Source organism: Notothenia rossii, assembly GCF_949606895.1.
Source record: "Notothenia rossii genome assembly, chromosome: 7".
In the NCBI taxonomy this organism is placed as follows: domain Eukaryota; kingdom Metazoa; phylum Chordata; class Actinopteri; order Perciformes; family Nototheniidae; genus Notothenia; species Notothenia rossii.
This window is the reverse complement of record NC_136905.1, coordinates 16,049,626-16,066,786: the sequence shown is the minus strand read 5'-3', so window position 1 is coordinate 16,066,786 and position 17,161 is coordinate 16,049,626. Positions and strand designations below refer to the sequence as shown.

General features: G+C 40.2%; 1 protein-coding gene across 1 annotated transcript in view; it reads left to right on the top strand.

The window, feature by feature from the left end:
- The window catches only part of thsd7ab (thrombospondin, type I, domain containing 7Ab), a 137,579-nt gene that overhangs the window by 44,644 nt on the left and 75,774 nt on the right, over nucleotides 1–17,161 (top strand). The window contains exons 3-7 of the mRNA XM_079694302.1: nucleotides 1,460–1,708; nucleotides 3,346–3,530; nucleotides 7,038–7,106; nucleotides 10,339–10,494; nucleotides 13,976–14,179. Of these exons, the coding sequence (XP_079550428.1) occupies nucleotides 1,460–1,708; nucleotides 3,346–3,530; nucleotides 7,038–7,106; nucleotides 10,339–10,494; nucleotides 13,976–14,179 (863 nt within the window). The remainder of the gene's footprint in view (nucleotides 1–1,459; nucleotides 1,709–3,345; nucleotides 3,531–7,037; nucleotides 7,107–10,338; nucleotides 10,495–13,975; nucleotides 14,180–17,161) is intronic.

Sequence of the window (17,161 nt, the reverse complement as noted above, 5' to 3'; positions counted from 1 at the left end):
ATGTTGGAAAATATGTTTGCATACTCCACTACTTGTCACAGCATGGCTACAGAGCCTATTGCTCTTTTTGGTTTTTTCATCAGAAAGATTTGTGGATTGTACTTTTTCTGGTACCACCTCAGTTCAGACTTCACGCAAAATAAAGCAACACCAGAGGGGAAGTTAAATCACTGTGGCCAGCTAACAGTTAGAGAACACCAGACATCCTGCACAAAATGAAACTACCATCAATAGCCATTAAAATATTTGGTTCACTCCAAACTGAATTTTTTTTAAAGCAGCAAAACTACACCGTGCACTTGAGAAACTGCACACGGTAATCTGTTTGGTTACCAATGAAAGGATTATGCGAGTAAGGGAGTTTAAGATGATGTCACAGCAGTTTTGCACAGCAACGCTAAGGCTATCAGCTAAGAACCTCGCCTACACTGAGGGGGGAATATCTGGCGTGGAAAACAAAATAAAGAAAATGTGTTGTTGCTGTGGGGGAAACTTCTGAAGCAATTGGAAACAGGACTCAGAGAGACACGAGGAGAGCTGGAGCTTTGATGGCAAACACTGGTGGTTTATTTGGAGTTACGGCCGGAGAATTGACAAGACAGGCACGGTGTGTCACGAGTTGACACAGCGGTTGCCAAACCAATTCTGAAGAACTCTTCTGCAGCTCGATGTTTTAACTAGTTCGGAGTGTAATAATCAACATTCTTTATCAGTGAGACTAAACAATTATGGACCCTGAATCTAACTAGAGCCAATAGTGTGTGAGTGTGTATATGTTGTTTTTTTAAAGGTCCCCTATCATACTGTTTTTCATCAATATATTAAAGGTCTCAGATATATACAAAACATTTCTCTGAAGTGTTTGGCTCCAAACACCAAACAGATCATTGCAGCATCCCATAATCCCCTCTGTTTCAGCCCTGTTTCAAAAGTGCTGATTCTCTATCTGTTACTTTAGATGAAAATAAGGAGCCCCTCCCCACGCCCCTCTGGGAGATATTTGGTTAAAAAGAACACAATGGAGCTCTAGGAGGAGATTCAGGTGATAAGGTTGGGGGGGGGGGGGGGGGGGGTTACCTTGGTTGGTTATGGGCTAAAAATCGTTATGACATCATAAAGTGGCCAAAATCTGATCAGCTCATTTTCAGACAGGTTTTTATATAAATGGATTAGACAGAGGAGACACATGTTTATGTATAAAAGACAGGAACAAGTGGATTTAGCATAATAAGTCCCCCGTTTGAAAAACAACTTTGTAGAAACGTCAAGTCATGGACTCAGGGTGTTATGGGCCTGACTATTTATTGGCCAGGGACAGTGAATCTATGAGTTTACATTATGTATGTATGCGGTGCTCTCCTCTTGTTCAAACTTCAGGAACCTACCTCTGAATAAAATCTGTCTTATCTTAACCTTACCTTCCCTCCCTCCTGTTCCTCTCCTCTTCATCCTTTTCCAGCCTGTGCACAATGAGAGACCTGCCGCTGACTGTCCAGTCCTGCGTCCTTCCCAAAGACTGCCAGCTGACCGACTGGATCCAGTGGGGCCCCTGCTCTAAAACCTGCTTGGACCCCGAGTCTCCCATAGGCAATCGCACTCGGAGCAGACAGGTGGTCCAGTTCCCTGTGGGCGAGGGGGCGGAGTGCACACCTCTGGAGGAGTTGGAGTCATGTGAACCTCTGGGTGAAAGTGTGCCGCCCTGCGCAACGTGAGTTCCTCCTGATGACACGGGGGCGGGGAGCTCAGCAGGGAGTCAGCACAGGCCTTTTGAATTTGAGTGAAACTGTAGATGTGTTTTTCATAGCGAGCACTCGACAGGCGCTCGTGTTTCATGGGGATACAATTGCATGTTGGGTTGTGATAACACCCTTCTCTTTGGTTACTGAATTGTTAAAAACCCTGTTACTGTGCACCACACTCTGCAGGGATTCTTTCTGTATGCCTATAAAGCTGATGCAAAAACAGGCAGCAGAGTGAATGTCTGGTATTGAACCTGGCTCATGCTGCTGTTGGTTATGCTTTATCTCATATCACCAAGCTCATTTGTTCTCCTGGGTGGCCGCCGGGTGTGTGTGTGTGTGTGTGTGTGTGTGTGTGTGTGTGTGTGTGTGTGTGTGTGTGTGTGTGTGTGTGTGTGTGTGTGTGTGTGTGTGTGTGTGTGTGTGTGTGTGTGTGTGTGTGTGTGTGTGTGTGTGTGTGTGTGTGTGTGTGTGTGTGTGTGTGTGTGTGTGTGTATGTGTGCATGTGTGCATGTGTGCGTGTGTGTGTATGCATGCGAGCGTAGTAGGCAGCATATGGAGATAGATTGGAATAAGTGCTTGGGCTGGTGCCAGACAGAAAGTAGAGACTAATGGAGGGAGACTGCAAGGATATTTTAGTCCCACAAACTCTCTCCCTGCACACACACACACAAACATACACACACATACTTAAACTATAGGTCCCCAGATGGCCTTTATTCCCTCAGTTTCACCCTATATCATCCTAACACAGCTACTGCTAAAACATTTTCTCATACTCTAATCCCAGAGAGTGTTTGATTTTCTATGGTAGACATGTATTTCTCTGTTTAGAAATTGCCTTTTCAGACCCACATGATTCCAAGTTTCAGTTTGTATGTTGTCCCCTGACACTCATTACCGATAGTGAATTGTGAGAATTAAACAAATATCCATAATGATATTCAAAAATCAAAGTCCCTTTTTTCTCTGAAAAATAATTGTTCTTCTGTCGGGTAAATTAATGGTAAAACGGACTTTTGAAGTTTGTGAAAGGACTTTGCAAACTGTGCATACTCTACTTATTATTTTTTGTTTATTTCATCTTAGCATCATTAGAAATGCATCACAAATGTTGCACAAGGAGCAAAAGCAAGCTTTAAAATGTATTGAAATAGCAAAAAGGAAAGAAAATGCATCCAACTATGCACATGAAACAGGCATGTTGTATCTTCAAAGTATTTAGTGAAGGATAATGTTGTTTCTCTTTCAGCCTGATTTAAAAATTAACATTGTGTTGCATTTTGATTAGGGTTTGGTAGAAAGTTCCATAGGTTTGCTCCTTATATAGGGAAGACAGCGTATATTGAAGCCTGTGATTTGACTGTACTGTCGTGCTGGTGTCTTGTACCAAAGTCATCATTAAGCAGGGAATGAGTAAGACCATTTTAAATGAAGCTTTTACTGAAACGTGCAATTTATCATGTTTTCAGAATAAGTTATTGGTATTAAATGGTTGTTACTGCAACACATCCTGAGGTGCTTGAGTTAGATCTGCAAGATGAACTTCTCTACTTTGAGACTTCGCGACACCCACACACAACATCCATGTGCTCTTCCTCTGTAGCTACACCTGGAGGAGCACAGAGTGGAGCGACTGCCGGGTTGACTCGTTGCTAAGCCAACAGGACCGTAGACGTGGCAACCTGACAGGTCTCTGTGGGGGAGGCTTACAAACCAGAGAAGTTTACTGCGTCCAGGCCAATGCTGAGCTTCTCAAATACCTCAACGACCTCAAAGAAAAGGAGAAAGGTAAGAAATCATTGTTCTGTAACATTAATGCATCTCATTAAAAAAAGTCCACTTTTAGCGCTGGGATGTAAATATTTTGTTACAACGCCCATGTCATTATTAATACTCATCCTAAATACTTTTCTCCAGATACTTTTTCACTGACATTTTTTGAGAGGTATTGACAGTCTGAATCATTTGTACAGTCTGTGTTTAGTTGCCAAAAATGATCAGTGTACCAGCTGTACTGAAATTAGCTGCAGTAAGCTAGCAACCTATGTCAACACGTGCTGCTCTTTACTTTAAAATGCTGCTCAGTTTTTCCAGGTATTTTTTATTTTTGTCTCTTGTTTTTGTGCTCTATCCCTGTCCTCTGTTATGTTTGTATCCTCATGTTGTTCGTAAATTCCTTTTTGTAAATTGCACATTTTTGTTTTATTGATCTCACGACGCTGTGTAGCATCTTCCTTCAATACTGTAACCAAAGTCAACAGCACAGTTGTATGTCAAATCTTTCCCCCGCACACAGCATAGCTTGAAACAAATTAGCTGAACTCTCAAGTGTAACTCAAATACATTTGATCTAGTGCAGTTACATGACAACTTACATCCGTCAAGCCCCCACACTGTGTATGAAAACTTCAGACTCTCTGTGGATGTGTAGCAGATAATTGCATGTCAAATGCTTCCAACAGAGGTAAGCCGTCATGTTGACTGATGTCCAAATATACAATGACATACAATATTCCCTTTGTATTAATAGTCAATGTGTGCTTTGTTTATCTTCTCTCCTTTTCATGCTGTTGCTATGCTGTCAGGTGCAGGTTTTCTGTTAACATTTAAAAAGCCTTCTACTCCTACATCCTTACCCTCCATTTTACTTGAAGCAGATGTCATTTAAAACAAGGATTTTGATGCCTGTAAGTCCAGCTCTGACCTCACTGGTAACCAGTGCAAAAGCCTCCATTTGTGACACTTGTCAAGCCAGCTCAGAGTCAAAGCTGCCCTCTTAAGGAGGGTGTTAAAGACATTAGATGAGGCTTATTGGAGACCAACAGTGTAGATCGCGTGAGAGAGGGTGACAAAGTCTAACCTTTCTTCTGAATGTGGAGAGGTGCTCCTCACGCAAACAGCTTGAAGATCAGTCTGTCCAATATGGTGGGGTTTAGTGCAGGTGGTGGATGTATGGAGATGTTCAACATGTTGATATTAAACTTTTCCAAAACAACATTTTAAACAGGGAAACACAGGTAAGGAAATTAAAGATGGAGTTATATAATAAAATCATGTTCAATTATTATTAAAGCAATAACTTAATTGTCAATAATGTCTTTTTTGAACAGGGGAATAAAGGCTTCTGTCAATTTCAGCTGACACATGCTGTGCTAGGTTTTTCCTTGGTAAAGTTATCTTCAATTTGTCATGTCAAGTCAAAAAAATGTATACATTAAAGAGTAATACCCTAATCAAAGAATGATGAGAACTCAGGCAGGACCATTTGCAAAAACTTAATATCAGATACAACTCAAGCTAGTGGCAGCTGGAAAGCATAATACACTGCCTTCTTTTTCAAATACTAATGTAAAACTATCTTAATGTTGAATTCATTCTTGATGGATGATTTTTGAAGGGAAAGCTGGCAGTAAAGCATGGTTTCTCAGAGTTTAGATTGATCTGCAGTCCTCTGTGTATCAGCCCTAATGAAAGAATAATGAGTCTCCAAGATTAAATCCATCGACAGACAATGTCCGGAAAACGCAGACTTTACAATAGAAGAATGAATATTTCATGTGTACTTTGTGATATCGTATGCCCTCCCTAAGTGCTGTAGTGGCTACAGGACAAGTGAAAGCACACAGTGTATGTACCTGCGTTGAAACTGGAGCACCTTTATATGTTAAAGCACCTATATAACCTCAATTAAAATACAGTTAACGATTCATCTATACAAGCACGTTAGTGTCAGGGCTAGAGATGTGCGTGACGTGTGTTTTTGCGAACACTCACACACACATACAATCCGCACAAACTTCTTATCTTCTTGGCGCAGGATTTCTTTCCCCTCTGTTGGGGGGTAATCTCCCAGCATACTACTGAGACCAAGAGGCAGGCAGTGCTCAGTGGAGTCTGCTGCAACCAACGCTCTTCCTCCCATCTCTCATGAATAAAAATCACCATGAAGGCAAAGATCTGGCATCGGTTTACCACCTCCTTATCCTTAAACTTAATCTTTACAGGGGGTTGCTCTTATCTAACCTTAGATCAGTACTGCAGCCTAAGAAATGTCATCTGGCACTTCCTCAGCTAAGGCTCAATAAGGTTTGTTTTATTTCTGCTCAGCTGCTGGAGTATATGGATTCCTTTACCACTTGTCTCAACCCTATGGGAGTTGACATTTCGGTCACCTTTCACAGTATTTGACAAGAAGATTGAGTTAAAAGCCCTTTAAAGGTGAATGAACACCAAGTGTAGCAAGGGAGATTTATTCAAATATGTAAGTTCATACTGTCATTGCACGTTAGCAACATTTCTTTGAAAACTCACACTGCACCAAAATTACAGTTTGATGCTTAAATTATGAAAAAAAAAAAGTTAAAAACTTTAGAGAAGACCTTAACTGTATTCATTTTCCTTCTGAGAGAAAAATCAGTATATATCGCATGTATGCGTGTTCACTGAAGAGTTGGGGTTAGGACATGGTTAGCCTATATTAGCATTAAGAGCTAGCTTGGCTCTTTTAGAAGTTTTAAATATATCCTCCAACATCTTTGACATCTCTGTCATATTTACACAATGTTTGCTGTTTGTTAAATGTGTACAAAATACATCTAAAAACAGTTTCTAACTTACAGACAAGCCTTAAGGGATGCTACACACAGTCACTATCTCTGGCTGTGGTTTGACAAGAAATTCAGCTCTTAGCTCCTCATTAAACACACACTGATGTTTAACCATTTCTTTTTTTGTTTTACCTTACAGCCGTTGGTGTATTTTTATCCGAGAAAAGCTAGTTGTTTCCCCTGCAGCAAATTGTTTTATGCTACCCCAAGCCAAAGACATCCTTACTCTTAACAGATATGAGAGTGACACAGTTTTTTATAAATCTCAATCTTAGAAAGAATGCAAATAAGAACAACATTTTGGACTTAAAAAAGGCCTGGAAAAAGCCTAACTTTATTCAGTCTCAAGTGAACATGTCTGGAATCAGATGAATGTTTCTCCTTTAACACACAAATATGTATCCTGATAAGATAGCATGGTCAGTAAAGACATGGTGTTTGACCTAACACCATGAGTCCAAATGTGTCATATCAGTATAAACTAACCATCAAGGAATCATCAACAGACCAAATATATAAAAAACTGATATTATAAACAAGCCCAGGATATGAGGCCCTGCTGTCCTCCTGCTTCTGCTGTAGCATTAGTTTATTGTGTGCTGTTTCCCCCTCAATGTGTTTGTTTGATAGTGCCTTGGTCCCCATGGTGTGCGCGTAGCTAATAGTGCTATCTCCCCTGTAATTACAGCGGGTCAGACCCAAAGACAGCAGAAGCCTAGTGTCCCCCCTCTCCTCTCCGTCACCTTCCAGATCACAGGTAGGTGTTTTTAGTCACGCTGATAACCAAACTGCAGCTTCTCCCTCTGCTTTATGCCTGCCAGGTCTCTCTTTTTTCCTTTACTCCCTTCTCATTGTCAGTCTCTCTTCATTATATACCCTTCCTTATTCTTTCATATCCATCCTTGATTCCTCTCCTATCCACATTCCTTGTCTCCTCTCCTCTTTCTTAGTCATGGTTTCTCCTGCTTATTCCCTCTCCAGTTCTACCTTCTCCTTACCCTCCTCTCGTCTTAGTCCATGTTTATTCTTCTCTCTCTTAGCCGTATTCTTCACTTTGCTCTTTAACATATAATGGATCAAGGAAAAAAAGGAAAAACATGTGGTTCTGACGATTCATATATTGATTTAAACACTTGACGGTTTGTCCCCCCCCCCGCTGTGAGGCTTAAGATTTCTGATTTCCGACTGCTACTCTTTATCCAGACAGCTCAGTATTATTGCCAAATCCAACAAAAGGACAAGTAGTATTACAACAAAGTTCTGTATTCTCATTTCAAAATCCGGGCAGAAGAGTTTGTTCACCCACAAACAGAATATGGATGGTGAGACGTTTTCCACCGCTGCAGACAGTAAGCCACACTGGCATGAGGGATTTCAGTTCAGAACACGAGGAAAAAATGTAACTCAGTGGAGAGCTCAGTGTAAAATACTAATAGAAGAGTAGAGAACTTTCTTTCCTCCACTCTGTTGGTCCTCAATGTTGTATTCTCAAATGGATTGATGTCAAAAGATTGAAGTCAGTGTAGTTCTCGAATAAGATGTGGATTAACAGTGGCTCAGTAAACTCAGTATTTGACTTTCAGTGTATTTGTAAGAGGAATTAGCCATTTTGCATTTCAAAAGCCCCACTTGCCTCCTTCCCTTGTACAGTTCTGAGGGAATTATGATTCAGCTCTCTCGACTATGTGAGGCTTTAAGCTCTTGGATGTCTTGTACGAGCTGTTGGAATACAGGAAATGAAGTGCCTCAGGTTGAACATGTAAAGAGATTTTTTTTATGAATCACTTAATATCCGCCATTAACCGAATGTATCACTCACTACTTGAGACGTAGAGATCAATCCATCCTTATAATTTGCCAAGTAAAGTCTTTTATATGTAGATTTATTTATAGAACTTTCATTCCACCACTGATGTCTTAATTTTGAGCATCAGAACTTTGAAATATCTCAAACAGATGGTTCCAAGTCAGTGTTTAGCTTTGCTGCAGTACCATCAAATTAAAATGAAATGTACTCTCACTAACAGGTGTTAATGGAGTTTACAACATGAGATAAAACCACCACTACACTCACTTTAGAGTAGCCCATATTTTAGGATTTTTATTACATTTTGACATCAAAGTCTGTTTAGCTGATACTTTTATATAAAGTGACTTTCACACTCTTCAATACCAATACAACATGCCCAGGAGCAATCTGGGATAACTATCTCGCCCAAGGACACTTCCAACTGTTGACTACAAGGGCCGCTGATAAACCCTATTAAGCCCCTGCGCTAAAAACGCACCTTTGATATATATCTTATTATATTTTGTAAAGATTGGACAAAGAATGTCTCATGTTTTGTTTTTTTAAATGCTGTATTATACCAGGTATTCACACGTATCGATTGCATTTTAGAATGAAGTCTGATTCCCAGCTGCACATGTCTGCCTGTGTGTGCAGCTGGAAAAGGTTTAAACAGAGGGTGGAGCTCCAGGCAGGGGGTTCAACCTGTCTGCTGAGTGAGCAGGACTCACTCTTATCACCAATGACAACCTGCAAGCATTGAGGCAGAGTCCTGTCGGGCTGCTGTTTTTAGGAAGACATTTAGAAAAATACAAAGCAGCACATGCAGTAGTTGGCTTAGAACAGTCTCAGCTCAGGGGGTAGCTTGATCATGTCTAAAGGTAACACAATCAACCTACCGTTACCTCTATCACTTAATGTTGGATGTTGTATCTCATGTCTTTAATTTGTATTGTACATGTAATGTTGTGGTGTTGCTGGCATTTTTTTTCGATTGACTTTTACATTCTAAATGCTATTATTTACCCCAACAAAACCACAAAAACGTCATTTTTACACCACATTTTAAACACAACACAAGACAACATGTTAGTGGGTGAGTTTTAAGGGGCAAATAGGTGGATTTAGTTACTTTTGGATAGAGCCTTGCTAACTGTTTCCCCCTGTTTCCATTCATTGTGCTAAGCTAAGATTAACAATTGCTGTCGAGACCAACAAACATCATTAGTATTGGTCTTCACATCTTACTAATTGCAAAATAGCAAATGTAAGACTGTTTCAAAATATATCATATTTCTCCCGTAAGGCCCTTACCACATAACTCCCACGTTCTGAGCTCTGTTCTGACCAGGCGACCCCCTTTCTTCATCTCTGTTTTTATATTTCCCATCAATCTCCACCTTCTCGTATCATATCAGACTCAAAAAGAAACATAGATGCACAGCTCTTGAAGATACAGAAGCACTAGTTTGAAATGAAATAGACACCACCATGCATATTTCATGTGCATGCATAAATGCATAAACTCTGTATCTCCAGAAACTCCACACATCAAATGTATTCATCTTGGCACGATTCATCAGATATTTAGAAATGTGTAGTTGCACAGAGCTGCGCCTTGCATTGCGATAGCATCTCTCCATTTTATTTCCACAAAGTTCCTCGGTGGGAGTTTAGACAGAGCTTACCACTTGCATCATAGAAAGGGGCTTTGTAAATCTTGGCACGACTATGGACAGAAGGTGCCAAATTACACCTCCTGGTATATATATGAGCCAAGACTTTGTCACTGCTCTGGTTCAACTTTAGTGTTGTATTGTTGCATCCTCTCCTGTCTCAGGTGAGGTCTGTGGGCAAGGCTCCAGCACACAATGTTTTATGTTACTTCCAAGGTGCTGCATGAGATAATAATTGCAAATGTATCATTGTGACATGCTTACAGTCTGGCAATAAACAATAAAGGTATAATAGTGTTTACTTCACAAGCATATTTAGTTTTTCCCCCGCTGTGGTTTTGCTCTCTGTGGGGACTCTAAGGCTTGGAATAACAGCACATAAGCATTTGTATGTTCCTTGTTCCTTTTGATTATTATGCTGGTAAAACTTCCTCACATAAAGACAAACCAGAATAGCATCAAAGTAAAGCAGGTTCATTTTTATCAGCTGCTTATTTTCTTTTCCTTTTTGATCATCTACAAAGCCTCCCTCCCAGTGGAAAACAAGCTGTGCGAGGGTCCGATTCCCAACAGGTCCCAGCTTTGCCAAATCCCCTGTCCAATCGACTGTGAGGTTTCCCCTTGGGGGGCCTGGGGGCCGTGCACCTTCGAAAACTGTGATGATCAGGCTGGAAAGAAAGGTAAGACGACACAGTCCCAACTGGTGATAATTATGATTTTATTTTTGAACCCTGCTATCTCAAGCTTGTTTCAATGTTTGAAGCTTTTTCTGATTTGCCCACCTACCTTGCCTTCCCCTGTGTATTAGTTTTCCTTTTTTTGGTTCTTTTGAAGATAACAATGTTATAAATAAGCATCATATTTCATTCCCCTATCAATCTCGCTGACTACTTAACTCTGTGATAAACAACAATGGCCTCCTATTTTAATTTCTGCTTTTGTTTCTATTTAGTATACCAGCGTATTGGATTTTATCAGAATTATTTTCATTTCCTTTACCGACTCTCTCTCTCTCTCTCTCTCTCTCTCTCTCTCTCTCTCTCTCTCTCTCTCTCTCTCTCTCTCTCTCTCTCTCTCTCATGCATTAGCTTGAAAAGACAAGGTTGTAAAATAGTCAATGCTTTGTTTTTACAGTGTAGTAAATTCTGCCTAAGATCCACTAAACATTTTATATAATCTCATTTTGTTTAAGAGATTGGTAAAACATTGTTGTTGATTCTGATTGCACTCATGAGGATGGAATCTTCCTTATTATTATTTGTATTACAGAACACGTTCAGTATAAACTATACCTTTTAATGGCAGCATTTAGCAGTTGTTCAACCAGATGATTCATAGTTTAGATAAAGTAAAATGTTCCTGCAATATTACACACTCATCGAATCAAATGTGTGTGAAAGGGCAAGGGAGTGACCAACGTTGTGTTCACTGAAGCCTATAAGAAATGCCACTTTGTGATATTCTGCATGACATGGTTCATCGTTAAACAGAATATAAATGTTCTTATGTGAAATTACTGGAAGTAAAAAGAAACTCACTCCATAGTAAATTAGATATCTTTTCTACAAGATTGTCAACGGCCTTACCTCACCTCCTCTTAGACAGTTTATTAGCATACGCACAACTGCAACTAGGGTAACAAGAGGTGCAGCGAGAGGAGATTGCATTATTCCACTCAGAAAAAGTTATTTCAGTTAGTCTTCATTTTCTGTTAAAGCTGCTCAGCAATGGAACTCAATCCCATCTCCAATCAGAGGCCAGACCACATTCACTTTATTTAAATCAAAACTCAAAATATGGTTAGTGGGGAATCAGCTCTGCCAACACTTACCCAATCTTCTGCTCCTTACAACCCACTGCCTGTGTTTTAACATGTTCTTTTGTTTTGTTTTATTTGTTTTGTTTTAATGTTCTGAATTTTAAATTGTTTTATTTAAGTATCCCAGTAATGTCTGTTGCATGTTTTAAATGTGTTGTATGTACTTGTTTAAAATGAAATTAGTTTTAGGTTGACTTATAAAATCTGTCCAGGAACTACAGATGAAAAATAGCCTCTTGGCTAACTCTGGCACATTTACAGAAATGTTCATTAATGTGCACTGTCCCTGTTAAATAAATGAATAAAAAAAAAAAAAAAAGATTTCTGGCAGCATTGAGCTCTGACCATGTGGGGAAAACAGTATTAATCTTCAAATTAGTATTAATGAGCTGTCTCAACAAGTCAGCCATCAAACCAAATCAAGTAGATCACCAACATCTACAGTGCATCCGGAAAGTATTCATACCCCTTAACTTTTTTCACATTTTGTTATGTTACAGCCTTATTTCAAAATGGATTAAATTAATTTTGTTTCTCAATATTCCACGCATAATACCCCATAATGACAAAGTGAAAACGCTTTTAAAGAATTTTTTGCAAACGTGTTAAAAATAATCAAATGAAATATCACATGTACATAAGTATTCACACCCTTTGCTATGACACTGAGCTCAAGTGCATCCCGTTTACACTGATCATCCTTGAGGTGTTTCTATAACTTGTTGGAGTCCACCTGTAGTAAATTAAATAGATTTGACATGACTTGGAAAGGAACACATCTGTCTATATGAGGAGCACAAACCAAGTCATGAGGTCCAAGGAATTGACTGTAGACCTCAGAGACAGGATTGTATCAAGGCACAGATCTGGGGAAGGGAACATAAAAATGTCTGCATTATTGAATGTCCCAACGAGCACAGTGATCTCCATCATTTGCAAATGGAAGATGTTTGAAACCACCACGGCTCTTCCTAGAGCTTGCTGCCCAAACCAAACTGAACATCGGGGGAGAAGGACCTTAGTCAGAGAGGTGACCAAGAACCCGATGGTCACTCTGACAGAGCTCTAGTGTTCCTCTGTGGAGATGGGAGAACCTTCCAGAAGGACAACCATCTCTGCAGCACTCCACCAATCAGGACTTTATGTTAGAGTGGCCAGAAGGAAGCCACTCCTCAGTAAAAGGCACGTGAAAGCCCACATGGAGCACCTAGAGTACTCTCAGACCATGAGAAAAACAAATTGTCTGGTCTGATGAAACCAAAATTGATCTCTTTGGCCTGAATGCCAAGCATCATGTCTGGAGGAAACCAGACCTGGCCAACACCATCCCTACAGTGAAGCACGGTGGTGCAGCATCATGCTGTGGGGATGTTTTTCAGCAGCAGGAACTGGGAGACCAGTCAGGATCAAGGGAAAGATGAATGCAGCAATGTACAGGGAGATCCTTGATGAAAACCTGCTCCAGAGCGCTCTGGACCTCAGACTGGGGAGAAGGTTCAGCTTTCAACAGGACAACGACCCTAAGCACACAGCCACGATAACAAAGGAGTGGCTTCGGGACAAGTCTGTGAATGTCCTTGAGTGGCCCAGCCAGAGCCCAGACTTGGACCGGATTGAATATCTCTGGAGGGATCTGAAAATGGCTGTGCACTGACGCTCCCCATCTAAGCTGATGGAGCTTGAGACGATCTGCAAAGAAGAATGGGAGTAACTGCCCAAAGACAGGTGTGCCAAGCGTGTAGCATCATACTCAAGAAGACTTGAGGCTGTAATTGCTACCAAAGGTGCTTCAACAAAGTATTGAGTTGAGGGTGTGAATACTTATGTGTATGTGATATTTGAGTTTTTTATTTTAAATTCATTTGCAAAAAAATATTTTTAAACTTTTTTAACTTTGTCATTATGGGGTATTGTGTCTCGAATGTTGAGAAAACAAATGAATTTAATCAATTTTGAAATATGGCTGTACCATAACAAAATGTGGAAAAAGTGAAGGGGTATGAATACTTTCCGGATGCACTGTATCATCAGTGGTGGAAGAATGACTTAGATAGTAGAAAAAAAGCAGATATGCGAACATTTCCAAAAATATTCCATTACAAGTTAAAGCCCTGGACTCAACTGAAGTACAAGTACACAAAGTATTATCAGCTAAATGACCTTCAAAGTAAAGTAAGTCATTCTGTAAAGCTATAATTTATACAACTGTTTTTCTCCACTGGTGAAAGAAAGTGTTCTGTTCAATTATTGTTTTTAGATTAAATGTCATTGAACATGTAGAACAGTTACTGTAAGGTGTGTTGATTGTGAGGACTGTGTTTTGATGTCTTTATACTCTGCAGGTTTCAAACTGAGAAAGCGACAGATCACCAACGAGCCAACAGGAGGGCCGGGGAACTGCCCCCACCTGGTGGAGGCGGTGCCGTGCGACGAGCCCAGTTGTTACGACTGGAAACTGACCGGCCTGGATCCGTGTGTTCCTGAAGAGGACAACCAGTGTGGCCCCGGCACTCAGATCCCTCAGGTCCAGTGTGTCAACAGCACTGGTGAGAAAACACTTCAGTCGCAGTTCAAGTTGATTACAAGATTCATACTGAATTAATTGTATGAGCTGTGCAGCTGTTGCTTATGCTTCATAATCTAAAAGGTGGTAACAGGATTTAAAGGTCTCCTATCGTGCAAAATGTACTTTCTTATGTCTTTTATACATAAATATGTGTCCCCGTTGTGTCAAGGAACTCACAAAGTGTCAGAAAATAAAACCCTCTCTCTTTACCTCCGTACCCAAATCTCTAAGAACGGAGCTGATCCAGATTTGCTGCCGAGATGAAGTAATATCGGAAATGTGGGCTGGCTTTACACCCACGGCCCTATCAGAAACATCGCTATTAGAAACAATGCGCGACGTGTTTTGGACGTAATATGGTCTTTGTTTAAATTAGCAAGCGTCGCTCACACTCAGAGCTAACCTGTACTGGAGAGAGTATGTGTAAAAAAGCAGGAAATAAAAAAAGGAACTCACCTTGTGGTAAACCCGCAAGAAAGAAAGCCTTTGAGCTCCATACTGTTTCAGAAATAATCCTTGATGTGGTTTAGAACATGCTATGGCGTTTCTTCACGGCAGCATTTAGCTGAGTATCTCGTCGAATTCTGAGCAGGCACAAGCTCCCCCCCCCTTTTTTAATAAAGCTACGGACCCAGAATCAACACTTCTCTAACAGGGCTGAAATAGAGGGATATGAGGCATTGCTAGAATGGATGATCTGTTTGGCATTTTGAGCAAAACACTTAGGTTTTAAGGGTGCAGTTAAGCCCAACCAGTTAAGCCCAACCAGTTAAGCCCAACCCCCGATGTAACCAAAGCCAAATTAAGATTGTACAAATTATTCCTACAAATAACCTCATTAGAAACAATAAAGAACAAGGTCAAATTAAAAGTTTAGCAGATCTAATTAAATTGCCTTTCAAATATGTTTCTACCAAAATTGAGGACAAAATCAATCTTGAATCTCTAATCCATTTCAAAACACACTTTTGTTTATCCACATTTCAAAAAGATTAGTTATCAAAACAAAGCATTACTGATGTAACTTAATGGTTTGTGTTCCAGAGTTTGTGTTTGAGACTAAAGCCCCTGTCACACTGTCCCGAAATTGACACCCGATGGACACACGATTAAGGAAATGTTCAAATTCGGCTCTGATCGTAACAACATCTGGCCATTCGTGAGGGCATCTTAAGCCATCGTATGACCGCCGGTGGAGTTTCTCAGGCTCCGGCAGCAACTTCGAGAGCGGTGGCAACATCTTTGGCACCACAAAGCAAAGTCGAAGGACCTTGTAAAGGTTCATTTTCGTGTTGACTTCGTGTGTCCATTTTGCAGTTCGTAAGGCATTCGTGAGGTCATCTTAAGCCATCGTATGACCGCCGGTGGAATTTATAAGGCTCCGGCAGCAACTTCGGGAGCGGTGGCAAAATCTTTGGCATGCCAAATATGGCTTAAGATGCCCTCACGAATGGCCCGATGTTGCTACGATCAGAGCCAAATTTGAACATTTCCTTTATCGTGTGTCCATCTGGTCGTTTTATTGCACAACAAAATCATGTAAACATATTATGTAAATAACCCAATTTGTGTTCTGTGAAACTAAAAAGGATATAATATATTATTTTGAATGCGAGAAAGAAGTTGTTGTTATGGAAACAACATGACGGAGAAAATGTAATATCTTCGACATATAAAGACGGAGAAAGTAAAGAACAAAGTCAGAAAATATCAGTACAGTATCATAATACTTTAACATAATTGTTTGTGTTACTTTCGTTGCAGTTGTATGTCTTAAATGTAATGTAAATGTGGCCTCCGTGTGTAGTTCGGGGCTATCTTCGTGCGAAATTCACAATTCCATATTCGTGTGTCCATCGGGTGTCAATTTCGGGACAGTGTGACAGGGGCTTAAAGGGTGTATTGAAGAGAGTTGAAATTCCAGCAGAGGATCCATGTAAATGACCATCAGAAGGGTAAAATATGTGACTGTTCTATGCTCTTAATAAGAGTAAAGAAGGGTCAATTGTCTTAATAAAGTAATGAGTAAAAAAACAACATATTATTCCCCTAGAGACAGCACTTGTTGATTGACATCATCCATCAAATTCCTACTTGCTTCTTCATCACTCTTACAGTGTGAAGTGCTTTTTGACCCACCTCCATTAGCAATAAGAAGTGCAGGTCTGACCTTGGGTGCAAAATCAAGTATTTTCCAAGATCACCCCTCCACTGACCCTCGTACTCAGGCAGTAGACTCTGTACGTGAGGAGATTTCAGGGACTCAGCCCTATTCATCAACTGTGTGAGAGTTCTCTCCAGACTCCTCTCCCTCCAGGCCTCCTTCCTCGACTCTCGCTCCTCCTGTTAAACCTCTCCTACTTTAACGCTTGCTTGATTCAGCATTGCCACCCCTCTCACGCTGTGTCTCATTACAGTCTTCCTCTCTGCACGCACAATTAAACCTTACTCTCGCTAAATCAAATCAATCCTCTGTGGCCCCGGGGCTTCCAGTATCTAGTGCTCTTTGCTGCCCCTGATTTTTAGAGCTATGCTTTTTAACTCTTAATATTTAATATATAAGGTGCAGTGGTACAGATACGCTTTCCAGACTTTCCTTTTGCACTCAGGTTGTGAGCAAATGTTATACAAAATAATACATCTGATTTGTATTCTTCTGGCAAAGCGTAGATTACATCTAGGAGGAAATACTATGTTTATTTCTGTAAAAATACTACACAGTCTCATTTCACAGTAGTGTATTATAATATGTAATGATGTTGGTATCACTAATACATAGATGTAAGAGTATGTAACACATTTACACTTTGTATACTACTGGTTAGTAATATAGTATTGTGTCTTTAGTAAAAAGTAGAATATTTCCTCTGAGATTTAGTGAAGTAGTAGTATAAAGAAGCATGACATTGAAATACTTAAGTAAAGTACAAGTACCTTAGCATTTTAAAAATGAACTTCACCT